Here is a 22684-nt window from a genome sequence, read left to right on the forward strand (position 1 = left end):
GTCCACAGATCCTGTGTGAGACGCTGGGGCTCCAGGGATAGTGCTCATTAACTGCAGGCCCAGAGAGGAGGGGGTTCATCTTTTTCCAGGGTCAAAGACCTTTGAGAAAGAATTAACATTTGTTGGGCGCTCACTTTATGGATTCCGCAGGCTTTGGAGATCCAAACGTATTTTATTTTACTTTACTTTTTAAAATATTTATTTATTCATGAGACACACAGAGAGAGGTAGAGACACAGGCAGAGGGAGAAACAGTCCCACCCGATGTGGGACTCGATCCCAGGACCCAGAATCACGACCTGAGCCAAAGGCAGATGCTCAACCACTGAGGTACCCAGGTGCCCTATTTTTTTTATTTTTTAAAGTAATCTCTGCACCCAAGCTGAGGCTTGAACTCAGGACCTAGATATTAAGTCGCATGCTCCACTCACTGAGCCAGCCTGGCACTCCTGAACCTATTTTATTTTATTTTATTTTATTTTATTTTATTTTATTTTATTTTTTATTTTATTTTTTTAAAGATTTTATTTATTTATTCATAGAGACACAGAGAAAGAGAGAGGCAGAAACAGGCAGAGGGAGAAGCAGGCTCCATGCAGGGAACCTGACATGGGACTCGATCCCAGGGTCTCCAGGATCACGCCCAGTGCTGCAGGCGGCGCTAAACCGCTGCGCCACCAGGGCTGCCCCTGAACCTATTTTAAACCCCAAAACTGACCTCACTCAGGGTAGAAGCTTATATCGCTGGGCTTATTTTATGGATAGGGAAAACAGGCTCGAAGGGGTGAATTCTGCCCCCCCCCCCCCCCGCCCCAGGTCACATGGGTCAGAAGTGGGGGCATATATAGTTTCCAAGGGAGGGAGTGCAGGAAGGGTGAGCTCCAGCTGGCTGAGCCAGGAAGCTGCCACCTCCCCTCCCACCCGACAGCTCACTCAAACATTAACTTTGCAAGCCTTTGCCTCCATTTCCTGGGGCCCAGGAGGGCAGGCCCAGCTGAGTCACCCAGGCCGTCAGATACCACTTGTTATTTTCGTCGCTGACTCAGATTTTGTCGGGGCTCAGCTTCCGGGAGCCTCCGGAGCACTGAAGTGAAACCTAGGGAGGAACCCCGGAGATCAGCTTCCAGGGTGCGCCGAGGTGGGCCGGGTACGTGGACAGACGGTTTCTGATCACGGGGGCGAGAGCTAGCAGCAAATAACTGGCCGATTGCAGTTCATTTGAGCAGCATTTATTGAGTGCCTACTGCATACCCGGATTGTCCCAGGCACTGGCATGCCATAGGGAGGGGCAAAGGCAATCACACTCCATCCCTTGCTCTCCTTTCAGGTGGAGGCGGAGGGAAGGGGGGAGTGAATGAGTCTTCACATGAAGGAGCCTGATGGCATCAGGAATGGAGGGGTAGCAGAAGGACTGAGCGCTGAGATGGGAGTGGCCCAGGAGGGAAAACTTTGCCCCAAGTGGCCAGGGAAGGCCTCTCTGAGGAGGCAGTGTTAGGGCCAAGACCCGTAAGAAGAGGAGCTGGTCATGATGAGAAGAGCTTGAGGACAGGAGTGATTTTTCTGGGCAGAGGAAACAACTTGTGCAAAGGTCCTGGGGCAGGGCCCTGCCTGTCATGTTGGAGGAACACGAGGAAGGGGAGAGAGGGTGGAGGGGAGGACAGGGAGGAGACAGTAGCCGGCTCCTGGAGGGCGGTGGGCAGAGGGCGCACAGGCCCCAGGTGCTCACAGGCGCCCTCTGGTGGCCGCTCTGGGGAGGACAGACCGGGAAGGGGGGTGCACAGCCCTGAGCCTGGGGCCAGAGCAAAGGCAACAGAGCTGATGGGGTAATGGGGTCCCTGAGAAACTGTGCGACCTGGGACAAGTCACAGCCCCGTCCTGGGCCTCCTCCTTCCCATCTGGACGCGGTCCTAGCGACTTCAGGCCTGGGACTCCAGAACTCCGCGGGTCCCTGTGTCACTCCAGCGTGTTTAAAGGACAAGCATTTTGAAAGCCCGGGGCCGGTGGCGCCTGGGTGGCTCAGTCGGTGGGGCGTCTGCCTTGGGCTCAGGTCGTGACCCCAGAGCCCTGGGGTCAAGCCGGCATAGGGCTCCCTGCTCGCTGGGGAGCCTGCTTCTCCCTCTGCTGCTCCCCCTGCTTGTGCTCTCGCTCTCTGTCAAATAAATACATAAAATATTTAAAAAGAAAAGAAAAGAAAGAAAAAAAGGAAGGAAAATCCTGGGCTGGATGAATTTATTTCATCCTTCCAACAGCCCAGGAGCTAGAGACTATCCTTGTCCCCAGTTTATAGATGAGGAAATGAAGGCCCAGAGAGGTGAAGTCACTTATCCCAGGTCACACAGCACTGAAGTAGCTTTTGGGGGCAGAAGAAGGAGCCGGTGTCTCTCTACTGGGTTCTAGCCCATTCGGGGATGGTGCAGACTGTTCGTGCATGGCCTCCATTGCTTTTGCGTGTGCCTGTATGCTTCATTCTGTGAAATAGTCCCGTTCCCTTCGTGGCTCCCAGATCTGTCTGGGTCACTGTGGTGTCTTCAGGGAGGAACAGGATTCGGGGCGCCTGCTGCGTGCAGGCCTGTGCTGGGTGCTGTCCCTGCCCCGCGGAGTTCCCTGGGCAGCGGGTGGCGACCATGTGGCTTCATCCCCCCACGTATCCAGCCCGCATTTATTTTTTATTTTTTTAAAGATTATTTATTTATTTATTCATGAGAGACACACACAGAGGGGCAGAGACACAGGTAGAGGGAGAAGCAGGCTCCAGGCAGGGAGCCCGACGTGGGACTCAATCCCAGGACCCCAGGACCAGGCCCGGCGAAGGCAGCGGGTCAACCACTGAGCTGCCCAGTCCGCATTTATTGAGCTCCTACTGGGTGCACTATGAGGCTCAAGATGACCCGAGACAACCCGGGTCTGTTCTCCCGGGGCTCACAGTCCACCGCCAGAGGTGGGGACCGGGGGCAGGGGTCAGGCCTGTGATGGAGAAGAGTAGGGGCTGCGGAGGCCGGAAGGGGACTGCTGGCCAGCCTGCGGGGCGGGGGGCGGGGGTAAGAGAAGCTTCTGGAAGGAGGAAGTCAGGGGAGACCTGAGGCCTATGTTGGAACGAGCCGTGGGCTGGGAGGAGAGCTCCTGGAGGTGCGCGCGGGACGCACACGGGCGCACAGCCCCCGCGGCCGCCTGCCGAGAAATGGGGGGCGGGAGTTTTTATTTTTTAATGTCCCCTTCTCTAACAGCCGTGAGACACGAATCAGTACCAGGCGACTAGTTCTGGGAGGTTAAATGCTGGGTCCCTGCGGCCTCCCGCGGCAGGCCGGAGGGCAGCGCGCGCCCGGGTGCACGGGGCAGGCCCGGCTGCCCGCCAGGGGGCGCCCGCGAGCCCCTCGTGCTTAGCGCTCCGAGGCCAAATCAGTTATTACTTAACAAAGTCCCTTATTCGCCGAGCACATTGTTCAACACCTGCCTTCCCCGGACGATGGGCTCGGATCTGTAGATTCACTGCTGGGCCCCCGTACGTGGCTCGCAGCAGGTGCTTAATAAATGAATTTGAAAAAGAAAATTTAAAAATGAATTTGAACTAATGTGCACATTTTATTATCTTTAAAATAATCTGTCTGCGTGCCTGGGGGGCTCAGGCGGTGAAGCGTCTGCCTTCAGCTCAGGTCACGATCCCGAGTCCCAGGTCCTGCTCCCTGCTCAGCGGGGGGGGGGGGGGGGGGGCTGCTCCTCCCTCTCCCTCTGCCCCGCCCCCTGCCTTGTGTTCTCTCTCAAATAAAATCTTTTTAAAAAAAGTTTAAACAGACAAGCAATACTCTGTTCCATGTTTCCTTCCTGCCGCTTGGTGAATGCCCTGCTCGTTCGTTTTGTTCATTGAACAGTGTGTATTGAGCACCTACTGTATGCCAGGGATGGTTTCAGAGCTGGTGGACAAAATGTCGAGTAACATAAGCCCTGTTGTTGCCCTCACGGGGCTCACATCTCGGCGGGGGAGACAGACACACCGCTAGGTAGCTGGTTGCAGGCAGGGCAGGGTGGTCCTGGGTGCGATGGGGGAGGCAGAGGCCACTGTGGGGGCGCTGGAGTTGGGGGCCAGTCGTGGGAGGCTTCCTGGAGGAGGCATTCCCGGAAGGGAAGGCTACTGCAGGCGGAAGGTGGAGCCCAAGCGAGATCCCGTGGTGGGAGGCAGCTCGGCGCCCCCGGAGTGTGGGAGTGGGGGTGCCGCTGTGCTCGACCTGAGAACCTGTGTCCCCTACGTGCCCCTCCTGCCCCCGCAAGACGATGCTGCGCTAGTGGGGCTCCAGGGGTGCTGCAGTGAGCACGGTGCGCCACCAGGGGGCGCCACGGGACAGTGGTTCCAGCTCCCCCCCTGCCTGGGGCTGGAGAGGCCCAGGGGCCGAGCCCCCCTTAGAGGGCCTGGGTGCAGGCCCTGCCCCGCCAGCGGCCGCCGCCCCATAAACAGCCCCACTAACTGCGTCTCCGGGCGCCGTCCGGTCCGATGCTGTTGGGGACCACGGCCCCGAGAGGGCGGACACCTCCGCCAGGCCCCCCGCAGGGTCCCTGCCACCCCAGCGCCTCTGCGCCGGGAGCGTTTATTTTTAGCGGGTCCGTGGCCCCGGCCTTTTTATAGCCCCGGGAGGTGCCAGGGTGTCTTATTTCCAAGGGAAGTTTAGAAAATTGTTCTTGTCCCAAGGAGCTTCCTGACCTCTCAGGGGGGTCTTCCCTGCTGCTCCCCTGGGGTCCCCCAGGCCCCCCTTGGCCCAGCGGGGGGCTCCTGTGGCCGCGAGCGCCCGCCCTCTGTCCTCTTACTTACTTTACCTTTTCTATGTGTCCAGTCGTGTAATATATTTTCTTTAAACAGGCTTGAAAATTCACTTTTTTTTGCCCCTCCTGGAATCCGAGCGCGGCGACGGTCGCACAGCCTGGCACCGCAGGGAAGCCACCAGCTGCAGCCTCAGGCTGGCGAACTTGCGCCCGGGGAGCACTTGTTCACCAACTGGTCTTTGTTTTAAATCCTGGTCATTTTCGGGAATAACGTTTGTAAACTGCTTTGCTAAACACACAATCAGTCAAGGAACATAAGGCTTGAAAGCCCGTGTGTCAGACGTGACCTGCAGGCTCTGGGCGCCTCCTGTGCCCCAGGACATCCTCACGACCATCGCGCCCTTCCTGGACACCGAGGTTCGGGAAAGCTCCACGGGCGCCGCCCTGACCACCGCCCCACATCGCCCAGTGAGCGGGCCTGTTCGCCGAGTGAGGAACCTGGACCCCATCAGAGCTTTGGTGGCAGGTTGGTGGCCGGAGGGCCGAATCCAGAAGCACCCCCACCAGATGTGTTTCATTTCACTTTTTTTTTAAAAGATTTTTATTTATTCATGAGAGACAGAGAGAGAGAGAGAGAGACACAGGCAGAGGGAGAAGCAGGCTCCACACAGGGAGCCCGACGTGGGACTCGATCCCAGGACCCCAGGATCAGGCCCTGGACTGAAGGCGGCACTAAACCACTGAGCCACCCGGGCTGCCCTCACTTTTTTCTTAATAAAATATTTTGTAACGGAGTTTTCAATTCCTGTGTAATTAATACGGGGATAGTAGCTTCAGGTGTGCAACACGGTGATCCCACACTCGCTCCTATGCATTACGCAGCACTGGTCACATCGATACTTGACTTTTAAAAGAACCAGCTTTTGGGTTCATTGATTTTTCTCCATCCTTTGTGCACTGTTATCTTCTTTTTACTTTTTAAATTTTTATTTATTGGGGCACCTGGGTGGCTCAGGGTGTGGCCCGTGTCCCAGGATAGAGTCCTGCATCGGGCTCCCCGCAGGGAGCCTGCTTCTCCCTCTGCCTGTGTCTCTGCCCCTCTCAGTGTCCCTCAGGAATAAATAAAATCTTTAAAAAATAAAGTTTTGTCTAAGGAAACTACAACCAACGTGGGGCTCGAACTCACCACCCAAGATCGAATCACCTGTTCCTCTGACCGAGCCCGCCGGGGGCCCCTTGTTTGTGCATTTGTTCCCCCGATTCCCAGTTTTCGCTCCTGGGGTTATTTGCACCCCTACTTCAGCTTCCTGAGGGGGGATTGACACCCTCCAGGGAAGGACGATCCCTCCCGGGCGCCACTCCCCTGGCCCGAGTGGCGTGAAGGGGGACGTTGGGCTGTGCGCCTCCCACGCAGGCTCCTGGCCGGGGCCCTCCTGCTCCACTGGCCCCGGTGCAGCCCCCCCCTCCCCCAGCTGGTCTAAGCTCCAAGCTCAAACCCGGGGACCTCTCCCTGGGCCTGGAGCGGCAGTGGCTGCCCGTTGCCCCGAGACCTCGGGAGGCCCCGCACAGCCTGCCTGGCACCCCCCCAACCCTCGTCCGGGCACACAGGCCTCCTTGTGAATTCATGGATTCATTCAGCAAACTACTGCAGCCAGGCCCACTTGTAGGCACGGGGACACTACGGTGCACGAGTGGGTGCAGGCGACATTCCAGGGAAGGGGACACAAGGAACAAATAAGGAGGCAGATAAAAAGACCAGGATCATCTCAGGGGTTCAAGTTCTACGTGGGGTCAAGGACGGCTGAGATGCTCTCGATGACCTGGGAATGCTTCCCGGAGGAGGGGACATAGGCTCAACACTATTGCTCCAGGAGCTTTCAGGAGGGGACACTGAGGCATTGGGCAGGGGGTGAAGTTGCCCGGGGGGGGGGGGGTCTCCAAGGTCCCACCCAACGCAGTCTCGACGTCTCTTCCGCAACCTACGGGAAGCACAGGGGCCAGGGTCCGGGAGGGAACTCGGGCTCCCTCGTCCAGTCCCTGCGACTGTCCCGCAGGAATCCACACCCGCCGGCTGCGGGGACACAGGGTCGGTGCCCTGCTGTGCCGCCCCCGGTGCCAGCGCTCCCAGGGCTGCGATGTGATTCGGAGCTGAGCTATCTTTAACTTGGGGCCGGGACGCTCCGCTCCCCTCCCTGTAAACACCGCTCAGATGACAGTCCTGGAATCCGGGGGGGGTGGGGGGGGGGCGGGCCCAGGCTCCCTGAGGGGGACACTCCCCCGAGAATTCACCCAGCCCTCTGCTCCCCTGACGCGGCGGTGACCCCTGTGGGGCTCAGGGGGCTGAGGCGGGCATGCCCCAAGCAGCTCCCGGGGGTGGGGGGCTGCAGGTGGACACCCCCAGCCTGGGCTCCCAGCCTGCTCGGCTCGCCTTGCCAGTGACTTCAGGCACCAGGCCCGCTGGGAGCCTGATCAGCCGCACACCTGTCCCCCAGCTTACGTGACCCCGCTTTCTCTCAGACTAGAGGTCTGGGGCCACGGGCTTCTCCTCTGAAGCCCTGCAAGCTGATGCAGGGTGAAGCAACGAGCAGCTGGGCTCCCAGGCCACTGTGCTGGGTCGGGGTCGGGGTCTGACCCGGGGGGCAGGAAGATGCCCTGCGTCCTGCAGGCTGCCACCCGGGGACGCCTTCCCCCGCCCCAGGAACCAGATCCTCCACCGTTTGGAGCAGCGGGATCACCACTCACTGTGAATCGGAGCGGCCTCCGCGAGCCTGGGGCTCAAGTCCCAATTCTCAGGTCTGAGCCCGGGGCCGCTTTCCTCTGCGGCGTCTTCCAACACGTCCCAGCCGCTTCCCCCGCTTGCCAAGCAGGAGCAAGAACACCCACTTCAGGGACCCCTGGGTGGCTCAGCGGTGGAGCGTCTGCCTTCAGCTCGGAACGTGATCCCGGGTCCCGGGGTCGAGTCCTGCGTGGGGCTCCCCGCAGGGAGCCTGCTCCTCCCTCTGCCTGTGTCTCTGCCTCTCTCTCTGTGTGTCTCTCATGAGTAAATAAATGAAATCTAAAAAAAAAAAAAAAAAAAAAAACACCCACTTCATGGGGCTGCAGTGAGCGGCCCACGAAGGCACGTGGGAAGGAGCCTTCATACAGCCAGGGCCCAATAATTGCTCTGGCGGCGCTGCATCTCCTGAGGCCGCTCCTGAGCACCCACTGATTCCTCCTCCAAGGCAACGACGTGGAGCGGGCAGACCCCAGTGAAGCCAAGAGACCGAGCAGCAGCCCCCTGGCCCAACACGCTGGGGAGGCCTGGCCATCCCTGCCATGCGGGGGTCCTGAAGACCCCATTCTGACCCCAGGCCACACAGCTAATGGGGACGGGGAGCAGACTTCCCTCCCCAGCCAGCAACGGCCCCAGGAAGCCCACCAGGGTCACGACGGCCTCTGGGCCCCCCCCACCTCTGCTGGGGCAACCCCAGGGCAAAGCAGGGCTTCGGACTCCGTGGCTTTCCCTTCTCTTCCACGTGCACAACAGGCCACTTCCCCGGGAAATCTGAGCCGGTGGCCGCAGGACACACCCAGAAAGCCCCCGAGTGGGTGACGGTGGCCAGGGCCCTGGGCTCTCCGTGGCCCCCACCGCGGGCCCCTGAGTTCAGCGGCCCCCTCTCCCGGCCTGCCCCTGGTGGCCCCGACCAGAGACTCGAGCATCAACGTGGAGACTCACAACGTAACTGCCTCATTGCTTTATTCTGCGCTGTCAAGGGACAGTGACTGTTTCCTGCCTCGACGGAAGCTCAAACCTGGCCTTGTAAATAAATAATGTCCTAACTAACACTGCAAATCCAAACGAGGCCGCTTCCTCAGTGGGCGGGACACCCAGGGACCCAGCGTGGGGTTGGGGGGGACCCCATCTCCTGGGCGGGGGCAGCTGCTCGCCCCGTCCGCGGCTTCCTGCCTGCGCAGCGCCGCTCCAGGGATCTCGAGGAGGCAGGTTCCCCAGTACGGGCACCTGGGACCCTGAGTGATGGGGACCGAGACTGCGTGTCACCTATGCTGGCACCGTCTTATCTGGCTGACTCAACAGCGTACTTGGAACCTGCTCAAGGGGTCAGACTCTCGAGCCGCTAAAAAAAAAACCAGATGGCAAGAGGGGCCGGGCTGCCCACAGCTCGGGATCTGCGAGGCGGAAGCGGCCTGCAGTTTTCTAACTCAGAAACTGTGGGAACCGAACCCAAGCCAGCCCCGTTCTCGCTGGGTGGGGGGCTGGGGCCCCGCCAGCTCCTTCGGTGTTTGGAAAATGCTTCTCTTCCGGGTGAGGCTGGAGAGCCGGGAAGCCCAAGGAGAAGGCAAACAAGTGAAGTTCTTGAAAATGTTGCCCCTCTCCCTTTCGCCACGGACACGGAGGACCTTCACCTCCCTTGTTGAATCCTCCACGCCGTAAAGCTCGCTCCTCGTAGCCTTGCCACTGCTCAGGCACGACGAGAACCTCACTGGGCGGAGTTAAAAGAATCTTGACTAAAAATTCATTAAAAAAAAAAAAAAAAGGCAGCACAACCTCAGGACTCCTGCCACACGTGCAGCCTGCCCGCTCGTGAATCAACACAACAGCAAACCAACGAAAGCAACGCGAGGGGCAGGCTGCCCTGGGCACAGAGCCCGGCCCACAGTGTAGCAGGGAGCGGGGTGCAAGCGCGCTGGAAGAAGTGGGTCGGTCTTGCTTCTCGAGTCTCCGACTTTCGACCTCAGGAGCCCCCAGTCCCAACACTGCACTCGGCGCCTGGGCTCCTCCGGCCACACAGGGGCAAAGCAGCACGGACCCCATTCTCAGCTTCTTCCCGTTTCTAGGAGAAGGAAGGCAAAAGCTTCGATCCCCCTGCCTCCAGGCAAGGAGGCAAATCCTCTGAAACCCGGGCAGGCGGGACGAGTGGCGGGGCGTGCCTCTTCTCCCGATGGCAAAGACCCAGCTCTTGGAGCACGTGATCCTGAAGACTTTGAGCACCAACATCTTGCTAGTTCCCTTCTCCTCCCCGCAGAGGCCACGGGGCTGTGGAGGCTGGAAAGCCCTTCTGTGCCACCCAGGGGCTCAGGAAGAGAGTGAGAGCGAGTGTGGGCTCCGCCCCGCCCGGAAGCTCCTCTCGGGAGCCCGTCAGTGTAGCTCGATGAAAGCCTCCAGCTCCTCAGGGATGAAGCCCTTGTAGGGGATCTTGTTCTTGTCCAGGGCACGGGCCGCAAGGCACTGCAGGGTCACGTAGTTGAAGGGCTGGATGGTGCTCTTGGCCAGCAGCTTTTCATCCAGCAGCTCGTAGGCGGTCTTCTTGAAGGCATTGGTGGCATCCATGTGGGCACCCGCTTCGATCAGGGTGTTCATGATCCCCGGGCAGTTGTTCTGGGCCGCTATGTGCAGCGGTGTGTTGTTGTCAAAGTCCCGGCTGTCCGGGTCGGCCCCACAGTCCAGCAGCACCTTAACCACCTGGAGGGAGGGGAACCTGCCCACCGGGTAGCGGCCGACGTTGGTGGTGTCCTTGTCCACAGCCATGTGCAAAGGAGTGAAGCCGTTCTTGCCTCGCGGGGCACACTTGAGCAGCCTGTAGACGGTCTGGTGCTTCAGGTGCTCCTGGTCTGGCGTGCACTCCACTTTCTCCAACAGGTAGAGCAAGTGGAGGATGATGGCCAGGGCCTTGGTGAACTGGGCCGAGTCCCCCGGCTCCTTGGGCAGCTGCAGGGCCCGCTCCACCTCCCGCACTCCCTTGCACAGCACCCCCATAAGGTCTGCGAAGCCGATCTGCGTGCCCAGGCTGCCCTTGGCCGCCCGGTCCTGGAGCACGTAAGAGAAGAGTTCGGCAAAGGACAGGAAGCTGCTGGCGGTCATGGGGCTCAGCGGCTCCAGGTTGCTCTGCTGCATGTCCAGGGCGTACTTCCACAAGCGGATGCAGCGCTCGAAGTTGCCCGAGTCGGCGTACACCGCACCCCGGTAGCGGATGTAATAGGACGTGTCCGGGTGAGAGGGGCCCAGGATGCGCTCTCGGATCAACAGCGCCTGCATGCGCATCTCGTCGGGGTCCGTGATCAGCGCTTCCAGCTCCTCGGTGGTGTTCACCTCCCTGGAATAGTCGTAGGCCAGGACCAGCTGCGGGGGCTCGGGTTTGGGCAGGTAGGCGCCGCCCTGGTGCCGCAGCTCCATCGCGCGTCTCCAGTGCTTCAGGGCCCCGAGCAGATCCCGCTTCTTGTCCACGTAGGTGGCTCCCAGCAACTCCAGCGCCTCCACGGCGGCTTCCCGGCTGGTGGGGCAGCAGCTCTCGTAGGAATCACCAAGCGGTTCCTCCGCCGCGGAGGAGCTTCCGCAGCAGCGGGCCCCCTGGGGCTGCGCGCCTGCCGGGCCCGGGGCGGCGGCGGCGGCGGCGGCGGCGTTGGAGGAGGAGGAGGGGCCCTCCCGGGGCAGCCCCGGCCGCACCCCGTCCCCAGCAGGCTGCTCCTGGATCAGGTACTCCACGATGTTGGTGTGGCCCGTGACGCTGGCCGCCAGCAGCGGGGTCATGCCGTAGCCGTCGCGCTCCATGCGGGCGTTGCACCCCAGCAGCAGCTGCAGGATCTCCAGGCTGCCGGACTCGGCGCAGTCGTGCAGCGCCGTGTTGCCCTTGGCGCTGCGCCGGTTCACCTGGGCGCCCTGCTCCAGCAGGTAGCGGGCGATCTCGCGGTGGCCCTTGTAACAGGAGATCATGAGGCACGTGTGGCCGTGCCGGTTGGCCACCTCCAGGTCGGCCTGGTGCTCGCCCACCAGGTAGCGCACCACCTCCAGGTGCCCGTCGAAGCAGGCGGCGCGCAGCGGCGTGGAGTTGGTGCGCGTGGTGCGGTTCACCGAGGCCCCGCGGCGCAGCAGGCTGCGCACCACGTCCAGGTGCCCGGCGGCCGACGCGGCCCAGAGCGGCGGCGCGCCCTCGATGGTCTCGCCGTCGAAGTGCACCGAGCCGCCCGCCTCCACGCTCGCGCCGCACCGGTCCACCAGGTACTCGACCACGTCCAGGTGGCCGTAGCGGGCGGCGATGAGCAGCGGCGTCCCCCCGCCCGCCACCTCGCCCGTCAGCTCATCCAGCTCCTCCCGGCTGCGGCCGCTGAGCAGTTTCTGAAGCAGCTGCAGCTTGCCGTCGCGGGCGGCGTTGTACACGGCGGTGCGGAGGTCCATGGTCCGGGCTTCCGCCAGGCCATGGGCCGGCCGCCGGGGGACGCGGAGAGCGCGGGTTAGCGCCCGGACGGGCCGGCGGCAACCTTCACCGTCTCCCCCGCCGCCATCTTAGGGGCTTCTCCGGCGGAACAAAATGGCTGCCGCGGCCGGGCGCCGCGGACGAAGCGGGGGGCGCGCTGGGAAATGTAGTCCCGGGGGGCCGGCCTCCTCCGCAGGGTAGAAGGCGAACGGAGAGGGCCAGGACTACCACTCCTAGAAGGGTGCGCGCCAGCCTAGGCGAACTGGGAGCGCGGTGCATGGTGGGGATTGTCGTTCCCACCGAGAGGATTGAGGCCGAAACTGGCGACGCGTGGACTACAATTCCCGCCGCGCAATGCTTTTCACGATGACTTCTGCGACCCGGGCAACTTTGTCTACGTACTTCCTGTGGCTCCTCCACGCGAAGCGCAGGCGCGGGCCGAGAGACTACATTCCCCGAAAGGCATCGCGAGCGACTCGGAGCCAATCAGGGGCGAGAACGAGGTCGACGGCCCGGGCTGATTTAGGTTTGGTGCGGCCGAGCCGCTGGCCGGCAGGGGGCGCTCGGGAGAGGCGGGAGAGCTGGCGGCGCCTGGACGTTAGGGGAGCAGAAGGTACAGGTGGCCCTCGGGGTCGCTCGCCCTGCAGCCATTCATATGCGTGCACACCTGTACTTACTCACTCGTTGATGCACTACTGAACATTTACTTTTCCTGCCTTCAACCCTCGACACCCTAAATGCAAAACCTAAATTTTTTTATTTTTTTTATTTTTATTTTTTTTAATAAATTAATTTTTATTGGTCCTAAGTTGTTTTAGATCGGTCACCTGACCTAGGAGCTCTCCCGCCGTCCTCATGAGTAAAGCCTCTGGGGTTGGGGGCTTGGAGGATTTCCGTCCGAGGACACCGGGCAAGTTAAATGGCAGGCTCGGGATTTGAACCCAGGCAGCTTCTGTGGCTGCGTCCTTTGTAGGATCGCGCGCACCATGAAAATGTGGCTTCCCTTGTCCCAAATTAAGAATTTCCCAGTGGTGCCAGCAGAGCATCAAACCCAGTGTGGGGCCCACCGGAGGCCCCCCCCCCCCCCCCCCCCCCCCCGCCCCGGGCGAGTGCACCCACAGGGCAACAGCCAGGAAGCCTGAGCCCCACCCCCCAAGTGAGACCTTGACCCCCAAAGTTCTCCCGCCTGCACTTTGCTGCTGCCTGCCCCAAGGTTACTGAGAATTGTGGGAAAGAGGAAGGATGCTGGCATGGCCAGGAGGGTTCAAGGGAGTGTATAGTGTTCTCACACCTCCCAAGTTTTGCATGCGCTGTTCCCGCTTCCTGAAACACTGTTCCACCTATGGGGCCTTCTTCGGGTGTCGACTGACACGTCAAGCCTTCCTGTGTGCGTCCCTGACCCGGTGCTCCCGGCTGCCCTCCCCGGCACCATTGTTCTCCAGGAAGCTTAGGGAGATGCTCAGGCTGCTCTAACAGAGGGCAGCCAGGGTGGCTGTGTTAGGGCTCCCAGGGAAATAGAGCCCAAGGGTAAATGTCCTACACACACACACACACACACACACACACGCACGGAATTGGCTCACAAAACTGTGGAGGCCACGAAGTCCTCTGATTGGCCATCTGCAAACCAGAGGCCCAGGAGAGCTGGTGGCGTGATTCAGTCCAGGGCCAAAGGCCTGAGAACCAGGAGCTCTGATTGCTGACAGCGGGAGATGGGGATGTCCGCGCTCCAGCAGGGAGAGCAAATTCTCCCTCCCTCCGCCTTTTTGTTCTATCCAGACCCTCAAGAAATTGGGTGAGGCCCACCCTCATTAGTGAGGGCGTGTTGATTACTCGGCCACCGATTCCAGTGCTTGTCTCTTCCAGAGACGCCCTCACTCACATGCCCAGGAGACCGTATTACATGCGATCTCAGCATCTCACAGCCCAGCCAAGTTGACTCATATTAATCATCATAGTGGCTTGAAGGACGAATATTTATTTCCCACAGTTTTGGAGGCTAGATGCCGGAGATCAGGGTGCCAGCGTGGCCGGGTTCAGTGAGAGGCCTTCCCTGGCTCGTGGATGTCACCTTCTCGCTGGGTGCTCATGTGAAGGAGAGGCCTCTGGTCTCTTTGTCCCCTGGCAAGGGCACTAATCCCACCGTGGGGGCCCCACCCTTGTAACCTCGTCCTACCCTGACCACCTTTCAAAGGCCCCACCACCAAGAGCCATCCCATCGGTGTTAGGGCCTCAACATGTGGACTTGAGGGACACCAACATTCAGTACACAGCACATGGCTGCCTGAGGTTCCAGGAATTTCTGGATTGCTGCACATAAGGAGGGAAAAGAAATCACAGCTCCAAGGAGGGAGAGGTGAGGACGGAACCCCTGGCACAGGCTCGGTGGGGTGCATTTCTTCTAGAGATGGGAGCACGTGTAAATGTGGGGACCAGAGGCAAAGGCAAGATCTGAGTGTCCCTGGGTTCACAAGGGGCGGGACAGGGATTTGAACCCAGCCCCTCCAGCTCCAGACAGAACCTGTGGCCTTAGTCACAGCACCGTACGTGCCAGCAAGCTGTGGTATCTTTCATGCCATCGACTGAACTGCATTTCTACAGTCTTTCTTGTTGCACAAGTGTTATATATTCTCTACAAAAACTGACAAAAACCCAAAAACTCAAGAACAAGTCAGGAAATGCAAACAAGCAAAGTGAGAGAGGAAAAACTGCGAAAAACCATTCCTTACCATATCCCCTAGCCTGAAACGTAACTCTGAGCGATCTGCAAACATTTTTTTTAAGATTTTATTTTAGGGGGATCTCTGGGTGGCGCAGCGGTTTGGCGCCTGCCTTTGGCCCAGGGCGCGATCCTGGAGATCCAGGATCGAATCCCACATCAGGCTCCCAGTGCATGGAGCCTGCTTCTCCTTCTGCCTATGTCTCTGCCTCTCTCTCTCTCTCTCTGTGACTATCATAATTAAATTAAAAAAAAAAAAGATTTTATTTTAGGTAATATCTACACCTAACCCGGGACTCAAACTCACAACCTTGAGATCAAGAGTTGCATGCTCCGTGGCTGGAGCCACCCAGGTACCCTGACCCAGAAGTGTTTCTCTTCTCTTGCACCCTGTTCGGTGCACATGTCTGAATTTCCCTCATTCTTATTGCCATTGGTTGTTGAAAACAACACCTAGAATTTAATAACAGCTCTTCAGGGGCAAAAAAAAAAAACCAAAAACCAAAACAAAACCATAAAACCAAAAAGCACCCCACACCACGCTAAACACACACATGGCTTTTTTTTTTAAGATTTTATTTTATTATTTATTCATGAGAGACCAGAGAGAGAGAGAGAGAGAGAGAGAGAGAGAGAGGCAGAGACTCCATGTAAGGAACCCGACGTTGGACTCGATCCCGGGACTCCAGGATCACGCCTTGGACCGAAGGCAGGTGCTAAACTGCTGAGCCACCCAGGGATCCCCCTACTTATGGCTTCAAGTGAAATATAGCTCAGTTTTTTTTTTCCTGATTCCTGAAAAGGGAAAAGGGGTCATTTGGGGGATCAATAAAATACAGGTGTTACATTACCTGCTGCTTTGCACTATGCATTACAGCTTGAAGATTTTACCATTCACGTTTTATGCAGACAGTCCTCCTGCTGGTGGACATATATCAGGTGCCCAGTACATGCCAGGTGCCTCTCTGGACATCAGGGGTGTGAGTGAACAAGACAAACACAAATCTAGGCCCTGGAAGAGCTGATATTCAAATAACACAGATCTTCCAGCAGTCTTTTATTTAATTTTTTCTTTCTTTTTTTTAAATTACTTTTTAAATTTAAATTTATTTATTATTATTAATAATTGTGTATTATTAATATATTATCAGTATAATTATATAATATATAATATTAATATATTATATATTATTATTAATAATTATATATATAATTAATTAATACATAAATTTGATTTGCCAACACATAGTATAACACCCGGTGCTCCAGCAGGCTTTTTAGGATAGCGTTCCATAGTGTGGAAACGTGTTATGATTTATGTAGATAATCCCCTGCCATCAAACCCCCTGCCAGCTACATACTTGTAGCCAAATATTTCTGTTTTCTTTAATTGTTGTTTTTTTTTTATTTTTATTTTTTTTATTTTTATTTTTTTTTATGTTTTTTTTTTTAATTGGAGCAAAATATAACATAAAATTAACCTTTTGACCATTTCGGAGCGCACAGCTCAGGGCATGAAGCACACTCACCCTGCCCTTCACCCATCCCCATCCCCATCTCCAGAACCTTCCATCTCCCCATAGGGAGACCCCAGGAAGCATGGACCCCCCGCCCTCTGCCCCACCCGTGGCTCCCACCACCTCCTCTCTGTCTCTGTGCACTGGCCTCCTCTGGGGACCTCCTGGGAGTGGGGTCCTGCGGGAGGCGTCCTTCTGGGTATGGGTCCCCTCCCTGAGCCCGTGTCCTCGGGGACCGTCCACGTGGGGGCAGGTGTTCAGGATGTCCTAACCCACCTCCTGTCCGTAGATATGCCTGTTCCGGACACTTCATGTAAATGGAACCAAACACCACGTGGCCTTTTGTGTCTGGTCCTCTCATTGAGCGTCCTGTGCTTGGGGTCCAGGCACGTCCCAGATTCTATCTTCCTAAGTCCCTGCAGTTCTGGATTTTCTGGCCTGCATCGGGAGCGCATCCTAACTCGCCCACTCGAAGGGAAAATCAGAAGCCCGGGAAGGAAGGGCTGAAGTTTGAATGAGATTGAGGGTAACCAACAGGGCAAGATAGCAGTGACATTTGGTGGTGGGGGGAGGGACCCGGGAGTGGGGGTACCTGACCTTGGACCCCTCTACCCTCCGGAGGAAAGTCGAAGAACAGAATGTGGGCACGGGAAAGGAGAGAGATTGGGGGAGCCCCAAGGTCCCGGAGCTCCCCTAGCTGCGCTCTGCCCTAGAGCAGAGTAAGGACATGCCCACGGCCACCTTAGATTTCACTGGCCCCGGCTCCCACCCGTGGACGAGGACCATAGTCTCCCCTCCAGGCTGGGCTGGAGACCCCACGTCCCGGCTTCCGAGAGTCGTTACATCGCCAGGATTTTTTGACAATAGATGTCAAACGCAGCCAGTACTGAAAATTAAATTACAGGTACCTAAAACTTAACAAATCATGTAAAAACAAAGATGATAAATACTGAACACGCATCACCTCCTCGTTACTACATATTGCTCATTAGCCCCGCTCCCCGGGTGACTGGAGCCTCCTGCCTCTACGTGATGGTCTCTCCCCAGTTTCCTGCTCTGCGACTCCCCCCTGGGGAGCTGGAGATCATCGTGGTGGGAGGATCTACAGTCCGGAAATGGGCAGACGATAAAAATCAGCAAGGAACCCTTTCCCCCCAGGACCCCCTGACTTTGCTCTGTCTTTTCTCCCCTTGTCACGTGGACCCCTGTGCCTCCTAACCTGCTACATAATTTATAAATTTAAGACACCATTCTCGGTGTTGCCGATCGCAACGTTGGCTTGGACTAGCAGCGATCTTTGTCTGTTGATGCTCAATGCTCTGTGTTTCTAGAACAGTGCCTGGCACACGTCGGGCGCTCCACACATTATGGCGAGTGGATAAAGGGATCGTTCCGGGAAGCGCGTCTTAACCACAGCACCACCCTGCCTAAGAATGACGGCTGATTCCATGGTGCTGGCACGTTCCATCTCCTTCTCTTTCATTCTGATTTTTTTTTTAAATTTTTATTTATTTATGATAGTCACAGACAGAGAGAGAGAGAGAGAGAGAGAGGCAGAGACATAGGCAGAGGGAGAAGCAGCTCCATGCACCGGGAGCCCGACGTGGGATTCGATCCCAGATGTCCAGGATCGCGCCCTGGGCCAAAGGCAGGCGCTAAACCGCTGCACCACCCAGGGATCCCTAGATTTTATTTATTCGTGAGAGACACAGAGAGAGAGAGAGAGAGAGAGACAGAGAGAGGCAGAGACACAGGAAGAAGGAGAAGCAGGCTCCCTGTGGGGAGCCCGATGTGGGACTCGATCCCAGGATTCCAGGATCAGGCCCTGGGCCCAAGGCAGATGCTCAATCACGGAGCCACCCAGGTGACCCTCTTTCATTCTGATTTTTGTGGGCCGCCCTCAGGCTTCCAGGGAGGCAGCCTCGGAAGACAGGGTATTGCCTCCTGGCCAACCCCCCACATTGGGAGAGCCTGTGGTCCCCCTCGCTGGCCCGAGCCTGGCCCGGTTGGTGCTCAAGCACACCCGGAGCGGTGGGCCAGCTGCGCTCCGCGGGGCCAGGTGCGCTCCTTAGCTGCCCACGCGGCAGCCACGCGGGGAACCTGGCCACCTGCGCCGGCTGCGCACTCTGGGCACACCAAAGGGCCACAGAGGCCACGGGAACCACTAGGGGCGCGCCAAACCAGGCTGGGGAGCTTTCATCCTAGTGCTCCTTAAAATCTTATTAATTAGGAAATATTCTAAAGGTTCAGGAAAATCGGGAAAATAGATATAATAGACCTCAAATAGCAAAGCCAAAGGTTAGGCGGATTCATTCACTCTGTAAGTACTTCATGAGATTACCAGGGTGTTAGGCCCTGTTGTAGCAGCTGGGATGCAGATGGCAGAAAAAAAAAAAAAGATAAAAACCTCTTAACTCCAGAATCTGGTGTAAGTGGGGGAGGCTGGTGCGAAATTATATAAATAACAATCTTCATTTGCTAGTACCGTGTTACTGGCTGAATGCCCCCGCCACCCCGCCCCCGTTCAGATGCTGAAATCCCAACCTGGAAAGGCAATGGTATTAGGAGGCAGGGCCTCTGGGAGGGAGGGTGGAGCCCCGTGGATGGGATGAGCGCCCTTCTGAGAGGGGCCCCGGAGGGCTCCCTGCCCCTTCCTCCAGGTGGAGGAGGGCACGGTGCGAAGTTGGGAAGTTGGACGTCCCTGAGCCAGGAAGGGGCCCTCGCCCGGTCATGCAGGCTTGGAAACTGTAAGAAATGGAGATGTGTTGTCTATAAGCTACCCAGCTCCTGGTATTTTGTTAGCCCAAATAGGCTAAGGCAGACTGTCCTAACAACATATCACAGACCAAGGGGAGGGGGCGCTTAAGACAAACCTATTCTGGAGGCTGGAAGTCAAAGGTCAAGGAATCAGCAGGAGCGGTTTGTCCTGAGGCCTGTCTCTCCCTCCCTCTCCTCATCCCCCTCCTTTGCTAGGTTAATAGCTGGTGGTGGCACTTTTAAAACACGGCCCCACATTCTCTGACCTTCTCCCACCAAGAGGTGGGGATTATGTCCCGACCCTTTGAACGTCTGTGGACACGTGTGTGCTTGACCTATAGGGTAAAGGAGAAATCGTGCGGGGGGTTTCTGAGGCCAGGGCATGGAAGGGCAGGAGCCTCCCCTGGCTCTCTTGACCTGCCCGCCCTGGGGAGGCCAGCCGCCAAGAAAGAAGTCAACATCCTGGGGATCATCAGACTGGATGGGCCGCCAGCAAACACCTCCCCCCATCCCCCCCCCCCCCCCCCCGTCCCCATCCCCCGTCCACCAGTCCACCATCCCAGCAGCGCCCAGCCTTCTGGCCATCTGCTCCTGGCTGTCCCCTGTAAGAATGAAGCCGTCTCGAACCTTCCAGCCCCATCATCCACTAGCTGCCACTACTCACATGTAACAGAAGAAGCCCCCCCAGATGAGGCCTGCCCACATTCCTCACCTACAGAATCGGTGAGATAGACGAAAACGAGGATTATTTCAAGCCTGTGCGTTCTGGGGCAGTTGGTGATGCAGCAATAGTAAGTGGAACAGTGTTAAATGTAGCTTGTGGCTGGAATTTGCATGTCTATAATTACTCCCCGAATCGCACGGTTCCCCAAGAGTTTGTTTACTACGTCTGTCTCCTCCCGGGGGAAATGCCTGCCTCTGGGGAAATCTGCCATGGCTCAGTTCCTAAGAAACAGTCTCCACGTGTCCCTGAAGGGAGTAGACCCATCCGGGTTGCTGAGCACGGCCTTTTCTCCGTCTATGCCTCCGGCCATAGCTGCTGATCTTCCGGACCCCTACTGTGTGCGGGTCACGTGCTGGAAGCTGGGGGACCCCGGTGAGCAAGCCCACAAGCTGGCAGAGGGCACTAACTCTAGTCCTGCTGTGTGCTTAGGGACGCAGGAGCCCAGGGGGTGGCAGACTGTCCCTGGCTGGGGAGGGAAAGAGGAAGGTGGGAGATGCATCTTTCAGGGACACAGATTTTCCATGTAGAGTCATCGCAAAAAAGTCATCTTTTGGCTTAACAGGCTGCCCCAAGCTCAGGGACTTCTGTGGCCTGCCTCGTGTCCTCCTAAAATTCGTGTATAGAAGCCCCAAGGCCCAGTGCGACCGCGTCTGGAGACCGTGTGCAGGCCATATCCTGCAGCCTTGGAAGTCACACGGTGTCCCTTCCAGCCGGCTCTCCTGGCTGGGAGGCAGCCGCTAAGTCTGGTGCGTCGAGGGGAGGGAATCAGATGCCGTCCTCTCAAGGGATGAGAAATCCAATGGGGGAGGGATGTCCGAGAAAGTTTAAGGATGTTTTGAAAGCACTCGCTGGAGCAGAGACCCAGAGGAGGGACCACAAGGTAGACGCCGCCTAGTCAGCGCCTCCTCGAATCGCCCCACGCCTACAAGACGATATTTTTAGGGGAAATCTCCTACAAAGATGAGGGGTCACTCCCTGCTCTTTCAGAGCCCCTAAATTAGTTATACAATTGGTTCTTTTTGCAGCAACGGGTGAGGGATTCTGAGCTAAACACGTCAATGAAAAGGGCATTTCAACAAAGACCTTAGTTTTTCCCTCAAGATAAGACATGGGCGAGTGATAGTTAGACACCGATCACACAGCGCCTCCTTAGCTGTGGGTGAAGGGTCTTTTTTTATTGCAGGACCGTGACCTGTGAAGACACCCCTACACTCACACATACTTGGGGTTTGGAGAAAGAAGCAGGAGTGAGTTATCCGCCAGAGACACTTTAGTTACTGCTTCTGCGAGTGGCGATGCTGGACATCAGCGGCATCTAATGATACGTATGTTTTCCCTTTCTTATCGAGGGCCTTAAGAAACGCCCCTGGGGTGCCTGGGTGGCTCAGTTGGTGACGTGTCTGACTCGTGATTTCAGCTCAGCTCATGATCTCAGAGGCGTAAGATCAAGCCCTGTGTTGGGATCCGTGCTGGGTGTGGAGTCTGCTTAAGATTCTCTCTCTCCCTCTGCCTCTCCCCCTACTTGCACGAGCATGCTCTCGTGTGCTTTCTCTCTAAAAAAATTAAAAATTAAGAAAAAAAAATCCCAGGGGTCCTGGGATTGAGTCACACATCGGGTTCCCTGCAGGGAGCCTGCTTCTCCCTCTGCCTGTGTCTCTGCCTCTGTGTCTCTCATGAATAAATAAATAAATCTTTTTAAAAATATTAAAAAATAGGGGATCCCTGGGTGGCTCAGCGGTTTGGCGCCTGCCTTTGGTCCAGGGCGTGATTCTGGAGTCCCGGGATCGAGTCCCGCTTCAGGCTCCCAGCATGGAGCCTGCTTCTCCCTCCTGTGTCTCTGCCTCTCTCTCTGTATCTAAAATAAATAAATAAATAAATAAATAAATAAATAAATAAATAAATAAATAATAAATCTTTAAAAAGAATATTAAGAAATAATTGACCCTCCAGCCCTCCTCAAGTCTCTAGCAGAAATGTTATTGAGTAGCAGGAGGGCATGCTTCCTTATGATAACAAGTAAGAGAGAAACTTTTTTGTGTGTCTGTAACTTTTTAAATTGAAATAAATTACCCATTTTTTAAAAGATTTTATTTATTCATGAGAGACACACAGAGAGAGGCAGAGACATAGGCTGAGGGAGAAGCAGGCTCCCTGCAGGGAGCCCGATGTGGGACTCGATCCCAGGACCCAGGGATCACGGGATCATGCCCTGAGCCAAAGGCAGATGCTTAACCACTGAGTCACCCAGATGCCCCTAAGTAACCATGTTAAAGCAGATAATGAAATATTAAAACAACCATCTTGAAAGGTACCGTTCAGTGGCCTTTAGAACATTCTCAGTGTTGTGCAACCACCACCTCTGTCTAGATCCAAAATATTTCCATCAGCCCAAAAGGAAACCCCGTCCCCATCCCACTTCTCTGGATTTGGCCCTTCTGGAAGATTCATGTAAATGGAATCACCTACCTTGTGGCTTTTTGTGTCTGGCTTCCCTCCCTGACTATCATGCTTCCAAGGTTCCTCTACATTGTATCAGGTTCTTTCAGTGCTTCCTGGGTTTTTATGGCAGAATAATATTCCAGTTTAAGGATGGACCACTTTTGGTTTATCCATTCATCTGTTGACGGACATTTGGGTTGTTTCTACCTTCTGCCTATTGTGACCAGTGCTACAATGAACTTTAGTATATGAGTGTTTGAGTCCCTATTTTCAATTATTTTGGGTATAAACCTAGGTGCGGACTTGCTCAATCACATGCTAATTCTATGTTTAACATTTTAAGGAACCACCTGTTTTCCTGTATCTGTGATTCAAAAAAAAAAGTTTCATTTTTTATTTTTATTTTTTTAAAGATTTTATTTATTTATTCACGAGAGACGCAAAGAGAGGCAGAGACACAGCCAGAGGGAGAAGCAGGCTTCCCACAGGGAGCCTGATGAGGGACTTGATCCCAGGACCCCGGGACCATGACCTGAGCCGAAGGCAAATGCTCAACCGCTGAGCCCCCCAGGTGCCCCAACAATAGCTT

The 22684-nt window shown here is 56.5% G+C and overlaps 1 protein-coding gene across 1 annotated transcript; it reads right to left on the reverse strand.

The window, feature by feature from the left end:
- Positions 1-8468: 8468 nt before the first annotated feature.
- Positions 8469-12050, reverse strand: FEM1A (fem-1 homolog A). Its single transcript, XM_026019327.2, has one exon. It carries the CDS (start codon positions 11918-11920, stop codon positions 9887-9889), a length of 2034 nt encoding a protein of 677 aa, XP_025875112.2. The 5' UTR covers positions 11921-12050; the 3' UTR covers positions 8469-9886.
- Between the last annotated feature and the right edge of the window lie 10634 nt (positions 12051-22684).

The sequence above is a fragment of the Vulpes vulpes genome, chromosome 9, assembly GCF_048418805.1.
Source record: "Vulpes vulpes isolate BD-2025 chromosome 9, VulVul3, whole genome shotgun sequence".
Lineage (NCBI taxonomy): Eukaryota > Metazoa > Chordata > Mammalia > Carnivora > Canidae > Vulpes > Vulpes vulpes.

Excerpts from the sequence above, each read along its gene's own strand:
- FEM1A (XM_026019327.2), bottom strand. The coding sequence starts at position 11,920 with ATGGACCTCCGCACCGCCGTGTACAACGCCGCCCGCGACGGCAAGCTG.